Source organism: Erythrolamprus reginae, chromosome 2 (genome assembly GCF_031021105.1).
Source record: "Erythrolamprus reginae isolate rEryReg1 chromosome 2, rEryReg1.hap1, whole genome shotgun sequence".
In the NCBI taxonomy this organism is placed as follows: Eukaryota; Metazoa; Chordata; class Lepidosauria; order Squamata; family Dipsadidae; genus Erythrolamprus; species Erythrolamprus reginae.
Genome location: NC_091951.1, coordinates 286,531,291 through 286,552,904, shown reverse-complemented (window position 1 = coordinate 286,552,904; position 21,614 = coordinate 286,531,291). Strand labels below are relative to the sequence as shown.

Genomic DNA, 21,614 nt, shown 5'->3' with positions numbered 1-21,614 from the left:
TCTGGATGTACCAATAGGTATGGTTAATTTATTATATTTGATTTGTTCTAGCATCCACTTAAGCACTGCAAACTACCTAAGATTAGCCTCTTACAACAGCTATTGCAAATTATAAATCTTTCCCTCTAGAAATACCAAGATGTATTTGAGAATGGACAAAGACAAAGATGGAATGGTCATCATCAATGTGAGAGACAGATGTGAGAAACTGTAATGCGAGCCAGACTTTTTTGACTTATTAAATACATTTATGAATATATTGGATATTGATAATGTTTTTAATCTGAGACTGACAGACTAAACCTAAAGTTCTCAAATACATCTTGGTATTTCTAGAGGGAAAGATTTATAATTTGCAATGGCTGTTGTGAGAGGCTAATCTTAGTTAGTTTGGAGTGTGGAATGATTACTGTGTATTTGAAAATAAACTATTAAAAATATAGAATTATGGCTGCAAGAACTCGCTAATGTGTGATAGCGCACGCCCACACTTACTTACTTACTTACTTACTTACTTACTTACTTACTTACTTACTTACTTACTTACTTACTTACTTACTTACTTACTTTGTTTGTTTGTTTGTTTGTTTGTTTGTTTATTTATTTATTTATTTATTTATTTATTTATTTATTTATTTATTTATTTATTTATACTTTTATGCCGCCCAGTCCCAAAGAGACTGCCGCTCAGACACTATACTTTTCCGCCCACCTCGAAAAAAAATTAGAGGGAACACTGGTTGTGAGCCGCCCCGAGTCTGCGGAGAGGGGCGGCATATAAATCCAATAAATTTAATCTAATCTAATCTAATTGTACAGGTATCTGTTGTGATTTTGCCTAGCTTAATCTGCTGCTTCCTGTCTTAGGAAGCTTGTGATCCACTTACCAGTGTGTTCAGGTACCCTTACCTGGTTTAGTTTAGTTAGAAGAATGTCCGGTATGATGGCACTGAATGCTGAACTAAAGTCTACAAGAAGATCACTGGAGGGTTGCTACTGATGCGGAAGGCAACTGTGCACCGGTAGCGGCTGCCAGATTGTGCAATTTGTGAATGACCGCTCCAGTGCTGGTCGTTTGGGTGCCGCCATCTTTTTTGTTGAATTTTGGGTCTTTTTTTCTTTCTGCGCATGCACAGAAGCAAAATCTCATGAGGGGATAGACACGTGTCCCTTTGTGAAATTTTGGCACTGTTTTTGCTTCCTGTGCATGCGCGGAAGCAAACATGCATAGTGCACACATGCGAGAATCCTCATGCTGCACGCACAGCGCACCGGTAACAGCAGGTAAGAGGAATCCACCCCTGAAGAGGACCTTTGCATAAGTCTTTGGAGATTCAAGATGTTGTACGCTGCAGTGCAGAGCTATATTAATGGCATCATCTGTCGGTCTATTTGCTCGGTATGAAAATTCAGGGGGTCTAACAGTGGATCCATGATTGTTTTCAAGTGGGACATCACTAGCCTTTCAGAGGTTTTCATAACTAGATGTTGGAGCAACTGGTCTGTAGTCATTTAGTTCCTTGCTGGACGGCTTCTTCGGCACTGGGATGATAGTAGAGCATTTGAGGCAAGAAGGAACATGGCATATTTCTAGTGATTTGTTGAAGATTTGGGTGAAGATGGGGGCCAATTGGTCAACACCGACTTTTAAGCAAGAAGGCGTTATCTTGTCTGGGCCTAGTGATTTCCCTGGCTTCTGTCTATGAAATAGATCTTGCATTCCCTTTTCTGTGATCACCAGGGGTTGTGAACCCAATGGGATGGGGTCAATTGTAGGAGGTTTGTCGGTTGTTGATGTGTCTGGGGTGGAGGTTGTGGAGATAGGTGTCTGTAGTTTCCTTTCAAACCTTCAGCAGAACACGGTCAGGTTATCTGCCAGTTGCTGATTTCCTTCAGCTTGGGAAGGAGGTTTGCTGGTTCATTTGCTGCTTTGATGTTTTTAAGGGTTTCCACATGTTTGCTGGTTCATTTGTTGATAACTGATTCCTTAGCTTTTCAGAGTAGCTTCTTGTTGCTACTTTTTTTGCCATATTATGGATATGCATGCATATGGACTACAATTATAAAACTTTTTATATAACCTTTACATAGAAAAGTTATTTTAAATCTGAGTTTAAATAACTGGTTATAGACTTAGTAACAAGACTTGTCTTGTTACATTGATTGTATAGAGCAGTGATGGTGAACCTTTTTCGGTTCGCGTGCCAAAAGGGTATGTGTGTGTGTGTTGTGGTTTGCTCTGGCCCAGCTCCTGCCCCAAGAAATGTGGAGGTGGATGCAGGGGAAACATCAACATGTCATAGGCCTGTTTCATTGATAACAGAGTCAGGTAGTGCAGTTTCCTCGAACGAAGAAGAAGATGGGGGTGACTTAGAACAGGGGTCGACAAAGTTGTTCAGAATCTAGGAGCCAGCCAAAAAATTTAGGAGCCAGAATTTTTTTTAAGCAAACTTGGTTTTTTGCCGAGTCTCCACCTGACATCGCTTTCACCCCCTCCCCCCCGGCGCAGGCCTGGCTCCGCCGAGCCGGCTCTGCTGTACTCCCGTCGGGATCCGAGGGGAGACCGTTAGTCAGAAACCGAAACAGAGAAGAAGGAAAGGGAGACCGGGCCGGGGACGCGGGGGAGGGGGGGAGGGGGGAGGAGGGGTTACTGGTCGGAAGTCACCGCGCACGCGGCCGGAGGAGGAATGAACAAAACCTCACGCCGGGAGGGGAGGGGCTTCCGCTTCTCTCCGAAGGCGGGTGAGCGGCCAAGATCGGAGCGTCTGTGTGCGGTGGGGGGGAGTGAAGGGGTTCGAGTAGGAGGCGGAATGGAGGCAAGGGGGGGAGGGAGAGACGCACGCAAGCGCAGGGGACGCTGGGAAAGCAGCTCGCTCCGAGGTTGATGGGCGGAGCTACGGAAGCCAAGATGTACCATTTCTGGGCGTAAACACAAGGCGGGAAAAATATACTGTATACCAGTGATTTTCAACCTTTTTTGAGCCGCGGCACATTTTTTACATTTACAAAATCCTGGGGCACACCACCAACCAAAATGACACAAATCTAATAAATAATTAAATAATAAATAAATACATACATACATACATACATACATACACACATACATACATACATACATACATAAATAACCCCCTCATATATACAATCCCATGTAACATCCCCTTATAAATACAGTCAATCATCAATCATCCCTCCTGAAATTTATACCACTGTCTCATTTCTGGGTACTTCTCCTGTCTTTCCCCCTTTTCTCTCTCATGTTTCTCATTTCTCTCTCTTCCTCCCTTTTTCCCTCATTCCTTCTCCCTCTCACTTCTCCTCTTTTTCCATCCCTGTCTCTCTCCCCCCCTTATGTGTGTGTATGTATACACACTCCAACCATTTCCAAAACCAGTTGAGGGCTGGGTTTTTTTTCTCTTTTATCCTTTTCAAAAACAGGTGTGGGCTGGGGGGGTTTTCTTATTATTTGGGTGCTTTTTACCATATGCTTCAAGAATCACCTCTCTCTCTCTTTTGTTTCACTCTCCTCTCATTCTCTGCCTCAATCATTTTCTCATTTCTCCTTTTTTCTCCCCTTTTTGTTCTCATTTCTCTCACTCTCCTTTCCTCTCCCTATCTGTCTTGCTTTCTCTCTCTCTTGCTATCTTTTTCTCTCTCTTGTTCTCTTATTTTCTCTCTCTCTCTTGTTCTTTCTCTCTCTCATGCTTTCTCTCTCTTGTTCTTTCTCTCTCTGTTGCTCTCTCTCTCTTATTTTCTCTCTCTCTCTCTCTTTCCTTTCTCTCATTCCCTCTTTCTCTCTATCCTTTCTATCTCTCACTCTTTCCTTCTCTCCCTCCCTTTCTCTCTCTTTCCATTCCCTCTTTCTCTCTATCCTTTCTATCTCTCACTCTTTCCTTCTCCCCCTCTCTTTCTCTCTCTTTCCTTTCTCTCATTCCCTTTCTCTCTATCCTTTCTATCTCTCACTTTTTCTTTCTCTCCCTCCCTTTCTCTCTCTTTCCTTTCTCTCATTCCATCTTTGTCTCCTGGGGCTGACTGCGCCTGCCCTGCACCCCCCACCGCGGAGGGAAAGCATTTGGCATCGGCACCGCCAACCCCCCCTCCCTCCACAAGCAGCAAAAGCCTCTGTGACTGAGCCGGAAGGCAAACGGCGCACCCCACCGCTTAGGCTTTTGCTGCTCCTGGGGGGGGGAGGATTTTCTCCTCCCCGCCCCCCCGGCAGCCAAACATCGCTGGTGCAGGAAAGCAGCGTGTTAAAAGGCGCGCTGCTTTCACGGAAAACAAACCCGGCTTTCCTGGCAACGGAGGATGACAAGCAGGATGAAGCGGGGTGGAGCAACGCGAGGCTCAAGCAGGCAGCTTCCGCGCGTTTCTTTCAGCGGAAGAGGAGGAGAGGGAGCGGATCGGGCGGGCGGGGGCAGCGCCTTCTACTGCCGGCGCCTCCCCGCCCCCCCCCCCAGGCAGGCAGGGGAATGGGGACTGCGCGCCCATGGAAAAGGGCACGCAGGGGGGGTATTTTGGGGTGCGCGGGTAGCAGCGGCGGCGGGCAATAGCCGGGGGGCGGCTTCTGCAAGTGGGAGCTCCAGGGCTGAAGCCTCAGCCCTGGAGCTCCCACTTGCAGGAGCCACCTCGTGAAAAACACTGCTGTATACATACAGTACAGCAGGCAACATTTTCTAGGCGCCAGACAACATTTTCTAGGCGCCACTGGCGACCAGGCGCCTGGGTTTGTCGATCCTTGACTTAGAAGAGGGGGACTTGGCACACAGCTCAGGAAGCCAATCTCCATTATCTTCGGTCGATTCGGATGAGGAAGTGTTAGACCCACGCATGCGCAGAATTATGCATCGAAGAGACCAATTGAGAAAGTATTACAGGAGATAAGAGAGGCCAACTGTGTTTGGGTGGGGCTCCAGTAAAGAGCTGCTGATATAAATAGCAGCGTGCTGGTTTGGCCGTTGTGGAAGATTATTTGATCGTTGTTCTTCAGGACCATGCCTTGCTGTTTCCGGACTTTGTTGATTTTTCATGACTTTGAAACCAAAGCAGAGCAAAGTGTGTGTTTTTCACTTCGTGGAAGAAGGAGGGCTCTGACGTTCCTTCAAAGCTGCTAGCTAAGTACTTAAGGACTGATTAAGCGGAAGTCCGTTTTCCAAACTTCTGGTTTGCCCATTTTTTCATCATCCCAAGCTTCAGTAAGGCTTGTGCACATGTGTGGGGATGGGAGGATTGTGCACATGCGCAGGGGCAGCACAGGGGCTGCACACATGTGGAGAGGAGGGAATGGGTGTAGCCACATGCACTTAAGAGATTTTGCTCTATTCCCATGATGGTGAACGTGACAAGATGGCACACTGAGCCATATTGTGGGGCATATTGAATGGGTGTGGGCACATGCATACATACACACACACACTGTTCTGCTGGGCTCTATGGTATGAGTCTCCCAAAGATTCAAGGGTACAAATTTCAGATACACACACACTTGAAAGTTCAAAAACAATGTTCTTTATCACAAAAATTCAAAAGAAACAAAGCACCCCTTTTGTATTAATTCCCCAGCCAGCGTTTGCTGGCTGGGAAATTCTGGGAGTTGAAGTCCAAATGTCTTCAAGTTGCCAAGGTTGGGAAACACTGCTCTAATTGAGTACTTTGCTTCAGAAGAGACTTAAGCATGAAACTTGTAACAATTATTTTCTGGTGTTGGTATGACTTTTAGAAATGATTTACTGGATTGCTTAAGACCTGTTCCTTATTTTTATTTTCCTTATTTTGTTCGTAAAATTGTTCATTTCGTCATAGCAATCAAAAAGCTATGGACATGCTTATAACACCAAGAACTGGAGATAGCTTTCAGAGTTATCATAAAAAAAAACACCAAATCCCCTTTTACCCAAAGTGTTGCAGTCATCTGGAAATTAGCTTGGTTTGTTTTATTACCGGTAACTTTCTCCTCTTTTTTGTTTTTTGTTTTTACCCTTTATGAAATGAGGACTGGTATACCTCCATGTTTTCTATGAAATATGCATATAAAACATGCAGTGGAGTATGTTTTAAGTACTTTGTAAATTGTATAAGCAATTTTATTTTATATCCAAATGTTTGTAAAGAGAAGTGATAGAGTTTCCAGATCTTGTCAAGAAATAGATTTACATTTCCATGTTACTTTTTTTTTTTTAAAGTATGAATGGATTATGCCATTTTGGTTTACTTCACTTATATTGCCTAACTCTCAGCCAGCATTTCCATTCATGAAAATGCTGATGACCATACTTTAGAAAGATGTTCAGGTTGGGGAAAATGAACATAAACTTTGATGATATATAAATATGACCATAAAATGTCATTTGCAGGTGCTGATCTTAAAGAAAGAGCTAAAATGCATGCTAGTGAAGTAAGCTCTTTTGTCTCAAAAGCAAGATCCACTATTAATGAAATGGGTAAGTACAACTTTCATTGAAATATTACTGATAGCCAATGAGTCATGAATAGTAGTAGTAAATAAAGTTCCCACTGATAATTAATATCCTGTTTAAATTTTTTATAAGTATAATAAATTAAGACTAATCCATTAACATGACAAAGAGATGTATATAGTGAAGGGCTACCAAAAATTTTACTACCACGCTGTGGTCATGGCTTATGCATTTTCTTTCAACATCTTTCAGTGCAAATTGGGTGGTCTGGGGTGGAGCTCCATTTTTGCCACCCCACTGCGTTCCTCCCCCATCCGGGCAGTAGCCCACCCTGGATGTGTAATATAATTGTCACTAAAGAATATTATTATTTTTTATACTTTTCTCTGTTAGATACAGTATTACTGAATTGAATGTAAATAAACCCTGTAAATGTATACACATAATTTATTTCAGTGAATATCCTTCACAAATAAGTTAAACTCAAACAGTTTGAATAGGATCAAAACAGGAAAAAAAATCAAAATGTTTCCTAGAAAACTTTAATTGAAAACTTTAACTGATATAATGTTAAAAACAAATGTGTTCTAAACAATTGGACTGAGAAAGAAAGAAGGAGTAGAGCCAAGGCATTTCTTTTTTCAGCAGTATCAAAACATTACATTTGTAAATAATTCAATAATTCAAATAATTCAAAGAGCTTAAAATTATTTTATAATTGTGTTTCAAGCTGTCAGTTCTGTTTATTATTTTATGTGTTAAATTTATCTCACCATGGAGCTACTCTAGGTGGCCTACAATAATAAAAAGGAATGAAAATAAAGATAATGTAAAAAGAGCAGAAGTAAAATAATAGAACTGTAAAATAAACAATGACAATGGAAACAATGAGAATATTACATCAATATGAATAAGCAAAAAGATGAATGGATAGAGAGCAGGGGAGGATGAAGTCTGCCAGCAATCTATCAGCCACCTCTGTTCATGGATGTATCAATGAACATGTCAGTTGCTAAATATTCTTTTGTAAAGAGGGAAATTTAATTAATCAGCATTACAGAAGGAGTGTTTCCAAATATTCATAATTTTTTTTGATAATGAGGTTAAGAATCCATTAATATTGTAGACATGCTTTAATATATACAGTATTTGTTGTTACTTAAGATTGGAATGGCACATTTTAAAGAATTTATTGTCTTTCAATGTTAACTTTCTGTTAGTGTTGAGTCAGTTAACTTGTATTGAAACAAGTAACTAAGTAAAACTTACATACTCACTGGTAGTACAGGTATGTGAAAGCTGGTGACAAACAATGAATAGGCTTGTTATTTTCATGCCCTGCTTATGTGTTTTCCAGATCTCTATTAAATAACATAATTTTCATCTGATCCTCCTCATCATATAGCTCCTACTTGAACAAAAAAAATGAGTCTATAGCCAGGAGGACCTTGGCTGCTTGGAAATGGAAGGGCATATACCAGGGGTCCCAAAATGTGGCAACTTTAAGACTTGTGGACTTCAACTCCCAGAATTCTCCATCCAGCTATGCTTGCTAGAGAATTTTGGGAGTTGAAGTCCACAAGTCTTAAAGTTGCCAAGTTTGAAGACCTCTGGCATATACAGTATATTAAAGTAATAAAGTCAATAACTTCCATATTTGTTGGTTTCATGGATAGATAACATATCTATTTTTATTTGCATATTTACAGATGAGAAATTGCTGTTTTGTCATAACTACTCCTTATTGCAATTAATTCTGGTATCCTGTTTTTAAAAAATTCCTGTTAATATCTCTGTAGTCAGAATTTAGTTTGTATTTAATATTGGAAAGAAACAAAAAAAAATGCTAGTATCCATAGAATTACCCTTAGACAAGATGGGTGGCACATAAATTAATAAATAAATAGATATTAGAAGTTTTGTAAATAATAATAATAATAATAATAATAATAATAATAATAATAATTTATTAGATTTGTATGCCGCCCCTCTCCGAAAACTCGGGGTGGCTCACAGCAACAATAACAATACAATATAATACAAATCTAATATTAAAAAGAACAAGTTAAAACCCATTATTACTAAAAACAATCAACACTACGCAATCACACCATACTCAAATGCTACAAGTCAGAGGGGGGGGGGGTGATTAGAGATTAATTTTATGTTTGAAATATTGACAACTGGCTGAAATTGTTTTTGTTACCTTGGCCTTTTAGCTAATCTTCCAGTACCCACTATAGCTGCAATAGATGGCATTGCCTTAGGTGGTGGCCTGGAATTGGCTCTAGCCTGTGATATAAGAGTGGCAGGTAAGTTTTAGTCCTCTTTTTAAAAATTAAAGCATTTTTCTAAACCTTGTTTAATTCACGTGTAGGGAAAATTATTTCTGAATGCTATTTTAATGCAATTTTGAACATCTCAACTGTGATAATTATTGTAGTACTTACATTACTGTTAGCATGTATCTTTTAATTTTTGCATCCAACGTAAATATAATGTAAAGGATTGTTGCTAATAAGTACCGTGTTTCCCTGAAAACAAGACCCGTCTAAGATTTTTTTTAAACCCTGAAATAAGCGCTTGGCCTTTTCCATGCACTCAAAAGCCCAATTGGGCTTATTATCAGGGGATGTCTTATTTATGGGAAAACAGGGTACAAAAGAGTATTTAAAAAAGAAACAAGTTAATGAAGTGTTCACATTAAGACAATTTTTTCCACTTTACAAGAGTAGGTGTAGATTTTTAGCATGTCACCTGTCCTGGAAACATTATCTAGCTTAGACTGTTGGATGGGAGTGGTTGCTGAAACTAGAATGGATCCCTCACCTCTTACTTGTCCCATTCAGATACAGAAAATTACACCATTAATAAAACCAATAATGGAAAAAGATAATTAACCGTTGCCTATTCATAGATTTTAGTCATAAAACCAAATCTAGGGAACATAATTGCATGATGGATATTGTTCTGTAGCCTTGCTCTAAATGAGGAAGTTCTCAGGAACAAGAGGATGAATTAAAATTTCCTATATCTGAATTGCTCCCTTTAGAAGCAGTTTTTAAAATATATTAATAAATTTATATCTTGCTTTTTTTTCTTTGCGTAAGCAACTCAGGTGGTTTACAGCAATTAAAAAATAAAAATACAAACAATAACTAAAAGCAACAGCAACATATCCCAATTAAAATATTTAATTATTGGACTGTCCAGTTTATTATTTTACAATTTGCCTAGTTCAGCTGGAGGTCGGTGTATTGAAAAATACAGAAATACATAATGAAGATGGGCATATGTTGTACACAGAACAATTGCTATACAAATAATTTTTCCAGGTATGAAAATATTAGAAAATCATGACACATACTGACTTTTTATGGAAAGCAGAAATGGATCTTTGCACGTAGGTAGGCACTAAAAAAGAGTTGATTTCCTACATCCCACAATGCCCTTTCTGAAAAACAAAAGGCTACATAGCAGGGGCGGGTTCCAGTTGAATTTTTCTACCAGTGCGCATCTGTGCATCGCACATCCCACTGTGCGATTTCGATTTGACTTCCCCACATGCTCAGGACCACATTACAAGCCAAAACAAAGGTCGGCATTAAGATGAGGACGTGTGGGAGGGTTTCTTCCGACATGGAGACGCCAGGGGAAAAAATAGCCGAAAATTGCATCATCACTGGGTTCCTACTGATGCAGTGCTCTGGACCGTACCTGTAGGAAGCCACTACTGCTACAGAGCCTATTGAGAGAGAGAGAAAATTCCCCATACAACCTAAGGCACAGTGGGATTTGTTTTTGGTTACTTAGTAAGCCATGGCTTAGTGCTGAATTGAAACATAGCCATTGACATTCAGCCCTTTTTAGTGTTTTCACTTTTATCTGAAACTTACAATAAAGCTACAGTTTATTTTACTAAGTTCCTGTTATTTTATTAAAGCAATTTGCAGGTTTTTCAAAAATTAAGTTTCTTTCATCTTTTTTTTAGCTTCTTCTGCAAAAATGGGTCTAGTTGAAACAAAATTAGCAATCATTCCTGGTGCAGGTATGGATATTTCTCATAACTTATGTAACAGTCCTTCATTAATGTTATTGTTATGTTCCATCTCTTGTGTGTTGCCCAGATGTTGGCCAGGTTTGAACAACAACATTTTCATTCAGAGTTTTGTGTATATAATTCCTGGTGGTAAATGTAGTTAATTTAGTCCTGCTTCCTATTTTAACCCCAGCAACAACCTTGTGAGATTGATTGGGATGAACCAGAGTGACTGGCCCAAAGTCACCCGATTGGTTTTTATTTTCAAAGGAAGTCTAGAAAGCACAGTCTCCTGGTTTCTAGGCCAATATATTAATGACTTCACCGAATTGACTTTCAATACAGTTTTCCCATCTCTATTGGTTGACAACTGTCATAATGTTGGGAATGTCTTACCAATTTATCTAAAGTGAGTAGCCATGGAGAATGGAAATGAAGTCAGGTTGGACTGCTGAGGATATTTATCTACTCTTAGATTATAGGGCATTTTGCCTTCTAAATACCATTGTTTTACAATAAGGGTTTTTAGCTGTTTTAGTATTGGATTTACATGCTGTTTTTTATTACTGTTGTTAGCCGCCCCAGTCTACGGAGAGGGGCAGCATACAAATCCAATAAAATAAAAATAAAAAAAAATAAAAATAAAATAAAATAAAATAAAATAAATAAAATAAATAAAATAAATAAAATAAATAAAATAAATAAAATAAATAAAATAAATAAAATAAATAAAATAAATAAAATAAATAAAATAAATAAAATAAATAAAATAAATAAAATAAATAAAATAAATAAAATAAATAAAATAAATAAAATAAATAAAATAAATAAAATAAAATAATAAATACCATTGTACAAGCAATCAGCAAGGATATGCATGCTGCCCATTTTTACTTGTGAAAATTTTAAGCATTAGGGAATAACATAGAAATGGACTCCCTTGTACTTAGCCTGCTGCTTAGTTTCTTCTGGGCAGCAAAAATCCCCAATCTACTCAAAGGGAAAGGAGAAGTTGTATTTTTTAAATTTTCTTCCTTTCAATATACAGGTAGTGATTGATTTAAAACCCACAATCAGGACCAGAATTTTCATTGCTAAGTAAAGCAACTTCTAAGTGAGCCTGATTTTATGAGCTCTTTCAACACAGTTGCTAATTGAATCATTGCAATTAAATGAAACACACAATCCTTAAGCAAATCCAGCTTCCCTCAGTGACTTATCAGAAGCCAGCTGGAAACATTGCAGAAGCTGATTACATGACTCCAGAATGCTGCAACAGTTAGAAACTCATGCCAGTTGCCAAGTGCCTGAATTTTGATCATGTGATCATAAGCGTGCTGCTATGGTCATAAGACCCTTTTTTCAGTGCTGTTCTAACTTAGTCTATAAAGAAATGGTTGTCAGTTGTGGACTACCTGTAGATATTGTTGCACTGGCCACATATTTTGAAGATTGAAGATCCTAGCTCCTTTAGAATGTAGGAGTTAGAAGAAGGAGAAACAAACTTATTCTGCATTGTTTTATCTTGACTTCATGAAAAAATTAAAAATATGAATTATTTCCTACTTCATTGACTAAGGTCTGAAATGGGGGCATAAAGAGAAAAAGATTCTGACTGCTTTATCAACCATGCGTCACTTTTCTTTATGATAGGTAGCTAAACATTTTCTTTCCATATTTATTATATACATTTATCATTTGTCAAATTTTGAATATTTCAAAGCTTGATGAATGTGAATAATGTAAAAATAACTGGCTTGTATAACTATCCAGGTAGTTCTCGACCTATGACCATAATTGAGCCCAAAGTGTATGTTGTTAAGTGAAATATTTGTTAAGTGACTATAGAGATGTTACAATGTTGTAAGTTTGAAAAGTAGTCGTAAGTTCCTTTTTTCATCACCATTGTAATTTTGAACACTCACTAAATGAATATTGTAAGTTGAGAACTACCTGTAATGCTAATCTGTACCTAAGCTAACAAAAGGAGGAGAGTTTGTACAAGAAACAAAAAGAGAAGACTGTATATCAGTATTTTTTTACAAAATTTTTATTTATTTTATTTATTATACAGTATTACATTTGTATGCCGCCCCTCTGCGAAGACTCGGGGCGGCTCACAGCATAACAGTAATACAATACATTACAAATCCAATAATAAAAAATTAAAACAATTTAAGAAAGCATTAATAACATAATAAAATCCCTAACTATGCGATCATACACATTCAACCTGATTTATCATACAGTAAGGCCGAACACATAATAAATAAAGGGGGAAAAGGTGGTAATTATCCCCACACCTGGCGACAAAAGTGGGTCTTCAGAATTTTACGGAAGGCGAGGAGGGTGGGGGCTGTTCGAATCTCTGGAGGGAGTTGATTCCAGAGGGCTGGGGCCGCCACAGAGAAGGCTCTTCCTCTGGATCCCACCAGCCGACATTGTTTGGTCGACGGGACCCAAACAATGTCGGCTGGCAGGCCATTGTTGGAGAGAGGTTGCCATCTTATTGTTTAGTACCATGATGGTGAACCTAAGGCATGTGGGTCACAGGTGGCACATGGGAACATCTCTGCGGGCATGTGAGCCATTGCCCTAGGTCATCTCCAGTGCGCATATGCATGTGCCAGACAGCTGACATGTGATTGGTCCCTCTCCTCCCAGGAGTCTCCATGCACCTCATTTTAGATGCCAGGTAAGTACAGGGCTTGTGTGGAGGCTCTGTGATGGTAAAAAATGGGCCTAGAACTGAACAGTTTTTGCCCTCCCCAAGTTCCAGGAAAGCCTCTGGAGCTTGGAGAGGGCAAAAAACAGGCCTGCCTGAACTCCGGAAATGGGTCATTTCTGGCCTCTGGAGAATTCAAGGAGGCCTGCTAGACCCAAAATGGGCATAAGGGGAGTCATGCACACATGCATGGGGACAGGGAAGCATGGGTGGGCACATACCGGGGCGTGGCACATGGGGGACATTGCATTATAGGTGTAGGCATATGCACTATCGCGCGCACGCACACTTTTGGCACCCGAGGCAGAAACAGCCATCACTGCCAGGAATTATACATCCCCAACAATGATAGTGAATTGTACAAGCTCCTTTATTACTACACGGTAACAATTCCTGAAGGTGCATACTGGCCACTGCAGTTTAATGTTTCCAAATGTAAAATAATGCACTTGGGGAAAAGGAATCCTCAATCTGAGTATTGCATTGCCAGTTCTGTGTTAGCAAAACCTTCAGAAGAGAAGGATTTAAGGGTAGTGATTTCTGACAGTCTCAAAATGGGTGAGCAGTGTGGTCGGGCGGTAGGGAAAGCAAGTAGGATGCTTGGCTGCATAGCTAGAGGTATAACAAGCAGGAAGAGGGAGATTGTGATCCCCTTATATAGAGCGCTGGTGAGACCACATTTGGAATACTGTGTTCAGTTCTGGAGACCTCACCTATAAAAAGATATTGACAAAATTGAACGGGTCCAAAGACGGGCTACAAGAATGGTAGAAGGTCTTAAGCATAAAACGTATCAGGAAAGACTCAATGAACTCAATCTGTATAGTCTGGAGGACAGAAGGAAAAGGGGGGACATGATCAAAACATTTAAATATATTAAAGGGTTAAATAAGGTTCAGGAGGGAAGGGTTTTTAATAGGAAAGTGAACACAAGAACAAGGGGACACAAACTGAAGTTAGTTGGGGGAAAGATCAAAAGCAACATGAGAAAATATTATTTTACTGAAAGAGTAGTAGATCCTTGGAACAAAGTTCCAGCAGACGTGGTTGGTAAATCCATAGTAACTGAATTTAAACATGTATCCATTGTAAGATAAAATACAGGAAATAGTATAAGGGCAGACTAGATGACCATGAGGTCTTTTTCTGCCATCAGTCTTCTATGTTTCTATGTTTCTATTACAAAATATACGATGTGGTGATTTAGCACTGTATCTTTTTTGGACCTGTGAACTTAAAAGTATCGACACATTTCTTGAATGATATAAAGAGTCATTGCATTTTTATGCGCAAACACTTGAATAATTATCATAAATCTGGCTCTGACTATTTGAGCTCATTATTAATCTGAAGTCTTGATGTTGTAATCGAATTATTTCTCATTATTAATAATTTGTATGAAAACTTTATTTGCTTTTTATATTATTTGAAAATGTTTGTTTTATGCTTACAAAAATAAATACTCTCAAGGAAAATGGTAATAATATTATAGTATAGAAAGCAAGTGTTTGAACCACCAATCTTATTTCTAAATAATTAAATAATGTATTTCAAGTGCTAATAGAAAGAGGTGAATTAGTTCTGTGTCTCTAAATTAAGAAAAATAGTGTGGTTTGCATGTGTTTCATGCTTGCTATCCTCAAAATAGAATTTGATTCAGATGAATTTCATTGTAACTGATTTAATAAATCTAGCACCACCTGTAGCAGTAGTTCCTCAAATGATTTAGACTTAGAATAACTTTATGGTCACTTTGAATGTACACTAATCAGCATACATTAAAATGAAATTTTGTTGCATACAAAAAACCAGATAATTTCGCATTATCTTTTTTTTAAAAAGCTTTGCATTATACAGCATATTTGTCTAGTTATTTTCAAGTTGTACTTGGAATAGGTAATATAATGGCAGGTGACTATTTGTCAGCTCCTTAATCATAATTTAGGATATTAGCCAATTTGGAATTTGATAAATATGAGAAACAGTATTTGTTTATATTATTCTTTTTTATATAGCCTTGCAAAATTGATGGAAACCCCTACCCCAAACTCCAGTGCACATCAGTAGGTTTTTAGAGAAGGGGAGGAAGTGGGTGATAAACACCAAAAGATGATGTTTAGTAAACCTAAGCAATATTCATGGATTCTTGATTTAGAAACTTCTAATACATGTATTGCTACCACTAAAAATGCAGATATTGAATGAAAGTCTTCAAAGCACATCATAAATCAGTACCCAACATGCCTTCAGTTACAGCTGAGTTAGCATAATCGTGCATTTAAAACATTTTCTTTAGTCATTATAGAACATGAAGCATGTATTTGGAAGAACAGATTTTTAGAGGTGATAATTATCCAGTTTACTTCTTGACAACTCATACAGTATAAGAGGGAAAGATTATCTACTTTGCTATGCTGTTTTTTCTGTAGGCCACAATGCATCAGGTTGGATGTGTTGCTAATGTTACTTTAGTTTATATTTAAGACATAAAATATAGTACAGTGTTCCCTCGATTTTCACGGGTTCGAACTTCGCGAAAAGTCTATACCACGGTTTTTCAAAAATATTAATTAAAAAATACTTTGCGGGTTTTTTCCCCATACCACGGTTTTTTCCACCCAATGACGTCATATGTCATCACCAAACTTTCGTTTGCCTTTAATAAATATTTTTTTAAATAAACTTTAATAAATAAACATGGTGAGTAATAATCTGAATGGCTGCTAAGGGAATGGAAAATTGCAATTTAGGGGTTTAAAGGGTTAAGGGAAAGCTTGTGATACTGTTCATAGCCAAAAATAGTGTATTTACTTCCGCATCTCTACTTCGCGGAAATTTGACTTTCGCGGGCGGTCTTGGAACGCATCCCCCGTGAAAAGCGAGGGAACACTGTATTGTGGCCTTTGGTAGTCCTTGACTTATGACCACAATGGAACCTGGAATTTTGACCATAAGTTGTTGCAATCATAAACTGAGGTGATAATCTTCCTTAACCTTTTATTCTGAACAATAACATAGTACTACAAAATATTAGTAGTATAAGTATTACTTTATAACTTTATAAGTGTTCTCCGCAAACCACTATGACAACACATGCACAATGATGTCATTGCATAAATGCTACCTGTTTACTTTGGAGAAAGAGTGTGGAGGATTGTTCAGAATTAGAGAAAATCAATGCATACATTTTACATTTTGTTTGAATGATGCAAACTTTATTATTTTTTAGCAAGAAAGCTTTCACAGAATATTCTGATTCTGAAATTGATCACTTTAACAATTCTAGATATTCTGGAAATGATCTGAATTTGAAATAGTCTGCTTGAAATAGCATCAGGATGGTCCATTGTATGGTTGGCTTGGGAGCCAGTACACTTCCAGAATACTTGTTGGTTCCAAAATTTAGACTATTAAACCACAAAATGTTTGGCACATGCTTAATTTCTTCTATGGTAAATTGGACGATGACTGCTGAAGGTTTTAATGTCTTACAATATTGTCCTAAAAATAGAAAAATAGAAAATTCTACAAGGAAATGGTATGACTTTGATTTTTAAGCCTAAACAGTTCCCCCTTTTTAACTTCCCTCCAACTATGTGAATAAAAACTGCTGCTATAAATACCAAGTGATGGATATACAAACTTTCACAGTTTGCTTTAACAACTGGGACATTATATTTAACAATAATTCTTGTAAAATGAAAAGGTCATCCACCCACCCCAAACTGTACTTCAGATAATAGGGAGAAAACATATAAATTCATTTGAAATCCCTGAGAGCCACCTCAAATTTTGTTGGGCTAGAAAACATATGAATGTGAGATGTGTATTCCTATTTATATGAGTAGCAATAGGTTGGAATTAATGGTGAAACCTTATTTATTCTATAAATGGATGAAAAGTAGATTTTTAAGTCCAGATACTGGTATATCTGGGATCTATATGGAAATCTTAAAACTATGAAAGCTCAAGCTCTTAAATTTTATATAGATTTGAAAGTATTAAACTTAATTATTTTTATTTCACATGAAATCAAAATCATGACTGTAGAAGAAAAGGAAGGATTTCATGATAAATTCATTACATACAGTATCTATCTGCCAACTTAAAATACATAGATAATTTATTTAAAATAATTTTTTAAAAAATAATTTGCTTTTGGATATGCAGATCAGTTGACCTCTTTGTTAATTTTACACAAAAGAACGTATTTAGGAAATCTTCTTGTTGCTAACTGATTCTAGCTGTGGAAATAAAATAAGTAGGAAGTAAAAATTATATAAGCTCTTCCTTAGCAAATGCTAAATTTAAAGAGGAAAATGATTTGGCATGTCTGTCCTGTCTGTTGACAGGAAACAAGAAACTTAATTATTTTAAAATCCAGCAATTACTGTCTTTCTTCTGGGAGATAATATTTTAAAATGTGCACATTCTGTGAAACTCTGATATGGAGCTCTTACACCTTTTGCATTTATATGCTTTGTAACAAATCCCCCCCCCCCTTTACTTCAACAGTTGTTGCTCTTGTCCTTTTCTACATTTTTATTTCCAGGGCCATAGAGGTGAGGTGCTTTAAGCCAGAGCCTACCATAGATTTATAATAAAGAGCTTTTTGGCCCATTTTTAATATTAGTAGAATGAGACTTGTTTTTTCTTTACATTTTCTTTTAGTTTAGATCTGCAATCATTATTTAAATCCTTCCTCTTTATGTATCTATTACTTTTTAAGTTTCTACAGAACAAAATATCTGCCATGTTGGGAAATTGGTTTTGAGAAATATTTTGCCTACATGAAGGCATGGGTCTAAAGCAGTGATGGCGAACCTATGGCACGGGTGCCACAGGTGGCACATGGAGCCATATCTGCTAGCAGACGAGCTGTTGCCCTAGCTCAGATCCAATGTGCATGTGTGTGCTGGCCAGCTGATTTCTGGCTCACACAGAGGCTCTGGGAGGGTGTTTTTGGCTTCCAGAGAGCCTCCAAGGGTATGGGGGAGGAAATTCCAGGGAAACCTTTGGAGCATGGGGAGGGCGAAACACAAGCCTACTAGACCCACCAGAAGCTGGGAAACAGGCCATTTCCGGCCTCCAGAGGGCCTCCGAGGGTCGTGGAAAGCAGGCATTGAATTATGGGTGTGGGCACTCATGCATGTGCGATAGTGTGCTCACACACTCTTTTGGCACCCAAGGAAAAAAAGGTTCTCCATCACTGGTCTAAAGCAATCAGCTAGAATCTATTTGGACTCAGATTAAAAAAGAGTGGGTGGGTTACAAAATTTTACAGCCAGATACTATGTTGCAGGAAACATTCTAAGAGGTGAACAGACCTAGAAGTTAGATTGTAACAAACCTATATTATTATGCTTAATAGCAATTCTGATACTAATGTACAATACAAGCTTTGTGACACTGAATTATACTTTTATGTTCTTATTAGAAAAGATTAATTAATAACACTATTCCTCTGGTTGACTTTTATGGCCTCAAGAATAACATTGAAATATTATAAAGCTGCTTTCCTAAACTTTATTTCATTCTGTCAACTCAGTGATTTTAATTTTATTCAAGATTCTCAACTACATAGAAATCCCCCAAAATATTCTCTTATCTATTCCTACAGTTTGAAAGTATTCCAAACATACACACCGAAATTTAAAGTGATTGGTGTGTTTGAAATCTAAAAAGTAAGTGTACATGAAAACATTTTTAACTAGATTTAAAAAATTATTCTGCTGTGAATGAATCATTTTTATGCACTACTTAATAGGATTCATTCCAATTGCAGGCCATGTTTCAGCGACTCTCATTATGAAATTTAAAAAAATCCCAACTATAAATCAACCCTTTTCAGATGCTATCTGAAAATTTCTGTTATAGATTTTTCTTCTTTTCTTGGAACATAAAAACATGAAAATGGTTTCTTTTTCCTACTAAGTCATTAGTCCTTTGCGGCGTTTTTATATAAATAAAAAAGAGCAAAAAGAGACATTTTAATCTTAGACAGCTGGAATATATGGTTAAAGACCAACATTTTGCTTATGCTAGAAACCCCACAGATAAGTCATGTGAAATATTTTATAACTTAAATTGGCTGCTACACTGAGAACAATTTTTTGAAATGCAGTAATTAGAAACTTTAGGAATTAGGTGAGAAAACAGGAAAGTTTTTCCCCCTTTGAATCATATGTAATAGATTATTTTATTTCAATATCACGATATTTTGTGCAATGCTGACTATATATTATTGGCACTGTAATATTTAGATAACCTAGACCCGTGATGGCGAACCTATGGCACATGCTACAGGTGGCACGCGGAACCATATCGGAGGGCACATGTGGTGTTGCCCTATGTCAGCTCCAGTGCGCATATGCGTGCTGGCCAGCTGATTTAAAGCTTATTTTCATTCTCCCCAGGCTTCAGGGAAGCCTTCTGAAGCCAGGGATGGCGAAAAAGGGCTCAAGGGACCAAACAAACTTCCGGTTGCCATTTTTCTGCCATCCCCAGCTTCAAGAGACTTTCCTGAAGCCTAAAGAGAGCAAAAACAGGCCAACGGGTCAACTGAATTTCATTTCCAAACTTCTTGTTGGGCCATTTTTTGGCATCCCCTGGCTTCAAGAGGCTTCCCCAACACATGGCATACACACACCCTTTTGGCACGGGAACTAAAAAAGGTTTGCCATCACTGACCTAGACCATTAAATATGAGAAAAGAAGATATTATATCAGTATTAATTATGATTTAAAATGTTAGCATTAATAAGCTTAAGATAATTTAGATTTTACATCCAAAGTTGATCATAACAATAAAAAGCAATTGCACATTATATCAAAATAGTTTTATACAGTAAATGTTTTTGTCTTAAGCTGATTGCTTAATATGAAGGTCTCCAGTGTAATATTATTTGCTATTGATTCATATTGAAGAACAAAGAAATAGACAAAGCCAAATAGGCACAACAACAAAAAGAAAAAGAAAAAACAAGGCAATTTGGTTTCTGACTTTCCCCTTTTTGTGCTTCTGCTAATTTATAATATTCATAAACATTTAGATTCACATAGAGGCCAAGCATGTATGTCCAATAAATAAATAAACACTATATGTTTATATTTGCCATGTCACAAGATTTCTTGTAATTATTCTTGCTTACATTTGGTTAAAATTGTTAATTTTGCCAATGCTGCATTTTCCAAATTCAAGTTCCCAATCAAATATTGTTGGGATTATATTTTCTTCCAGTGTGGGGCAAAATTTATTCTCACTGCTATAATCACATATTTCAGCACATTATGTTTCTTGTTAATATCAAGGTAGTGTTGATGGCTAGTGACTGCCTGAATGGGTCTTTACAGTTTTCCTGGCAAGAATTTCAAAATTGATTCGCCATTCCATTTCCCCCCCTAGGATTTAGAGGGAATAACCAACCCGAAATCACTCAGCTAGCTTTGTGCCTAAAATGGGACTAGAATAATGATCCCCAACTTTTCCAGCTTTGTGGACAGGTGGCCGGGGCGAGGGGAAGAGAAGGGAGAGGCATTGGTTTATGCATGAGTGGTGGGTGAGAGTGCACAAATATAAAAGTATATATCCCCATAAACTGCCCAGATTAACACAATGAAATCATAAAATCAGTTTTCGGAGAGGGGCGGCATACAAATCCAAATAATAAATAAAATAAATAAAAACACACCAACTCACAAGCACACAAACCTGATTCCAAAACCAGTTCTGAAATATTTTTTAGAACCCTGAAGTGTGTTCTGTATCTCCATAAGGGAGGCGGGGAGAGAGGGGTTAGAAACATAGAAACATAGAAGTCTGACGGCAGAAAAAGACCTCCTGGTCCATCTAGTCTGCCCTTATACTATTTTCTGTATTTTATCTTAGGATGGATATATGTTTATCCCAGACATGTTTAAATTCAGTTACTGTGGATTTATCTACCACGTCTGCTGGAAGTTTGTTCCAAGGATCTACTACTCTTTCAGTAAAATAATATTTTCTCATGTTGCTTTTGTTCTAGAGGCACAACAGAAAAGGCAAGTTGTCTCAGTTCCACAAGCTGAAAACGTTTAGTAGAAGGAACCTGTAGTGTTTGTTATTGTTTTTATTTATGAATTGTTTATGCTCTCCATCTCCTCTATACGGTGACTCTGTTACCATTCTGTTATCACATACTGGGCAGGTAGAAATAATTAAATTAGGCAGACCCTCAAATGAATTCATCAATAATTGCACTCTCTTGGCTTTGCCAAAAGTCATTGGCAAGCATGACTAGCACTCTCTGCATAGAGTACTCCAGTCTGAAACCCAACTGAAACATGTCCTCCAAGATCCTCTGTAATTGTCCAATCACTTTCTCTACAACCTTTACTATAAAGTGGAATTTGGATCCTGGAAAATAATTGTCTGGTACAAGGATGTTAGTACATG

The 21,614-nt window shown here is 37.8% G+C and overlaps 1 protein-coding gene across 1 annotated transcript in view; it reads left to right on the top strand.

The window, feature by feature from the left end:
* The window catches only part of AUH (AU RNA binding methylglutaconyl-CoA hydratase), a 43,294-nt gene that overhangs the window by 8,678 nt on the left and 13,002 nt on the right, over window positions 1–21,614 (top strand). Inside the window, exons 4-6 of the mRNA XM_070742827.1 lie at window positions 6,354–6,440; window positions 8,636–8,728; window positions 10,408–10,464. Coding sequence (XP_070598928.1) covers window positions 6,354–6,440; window positions 8,636–8,728; window positions 10,408–10,464 — 237 coding nt within the window. The remainder of the gene's footprint in view (window positions 1–6,353; window positions 6,441–8,635; window positions 8,729–10,407; window positions 10,465–21,614) is intronic.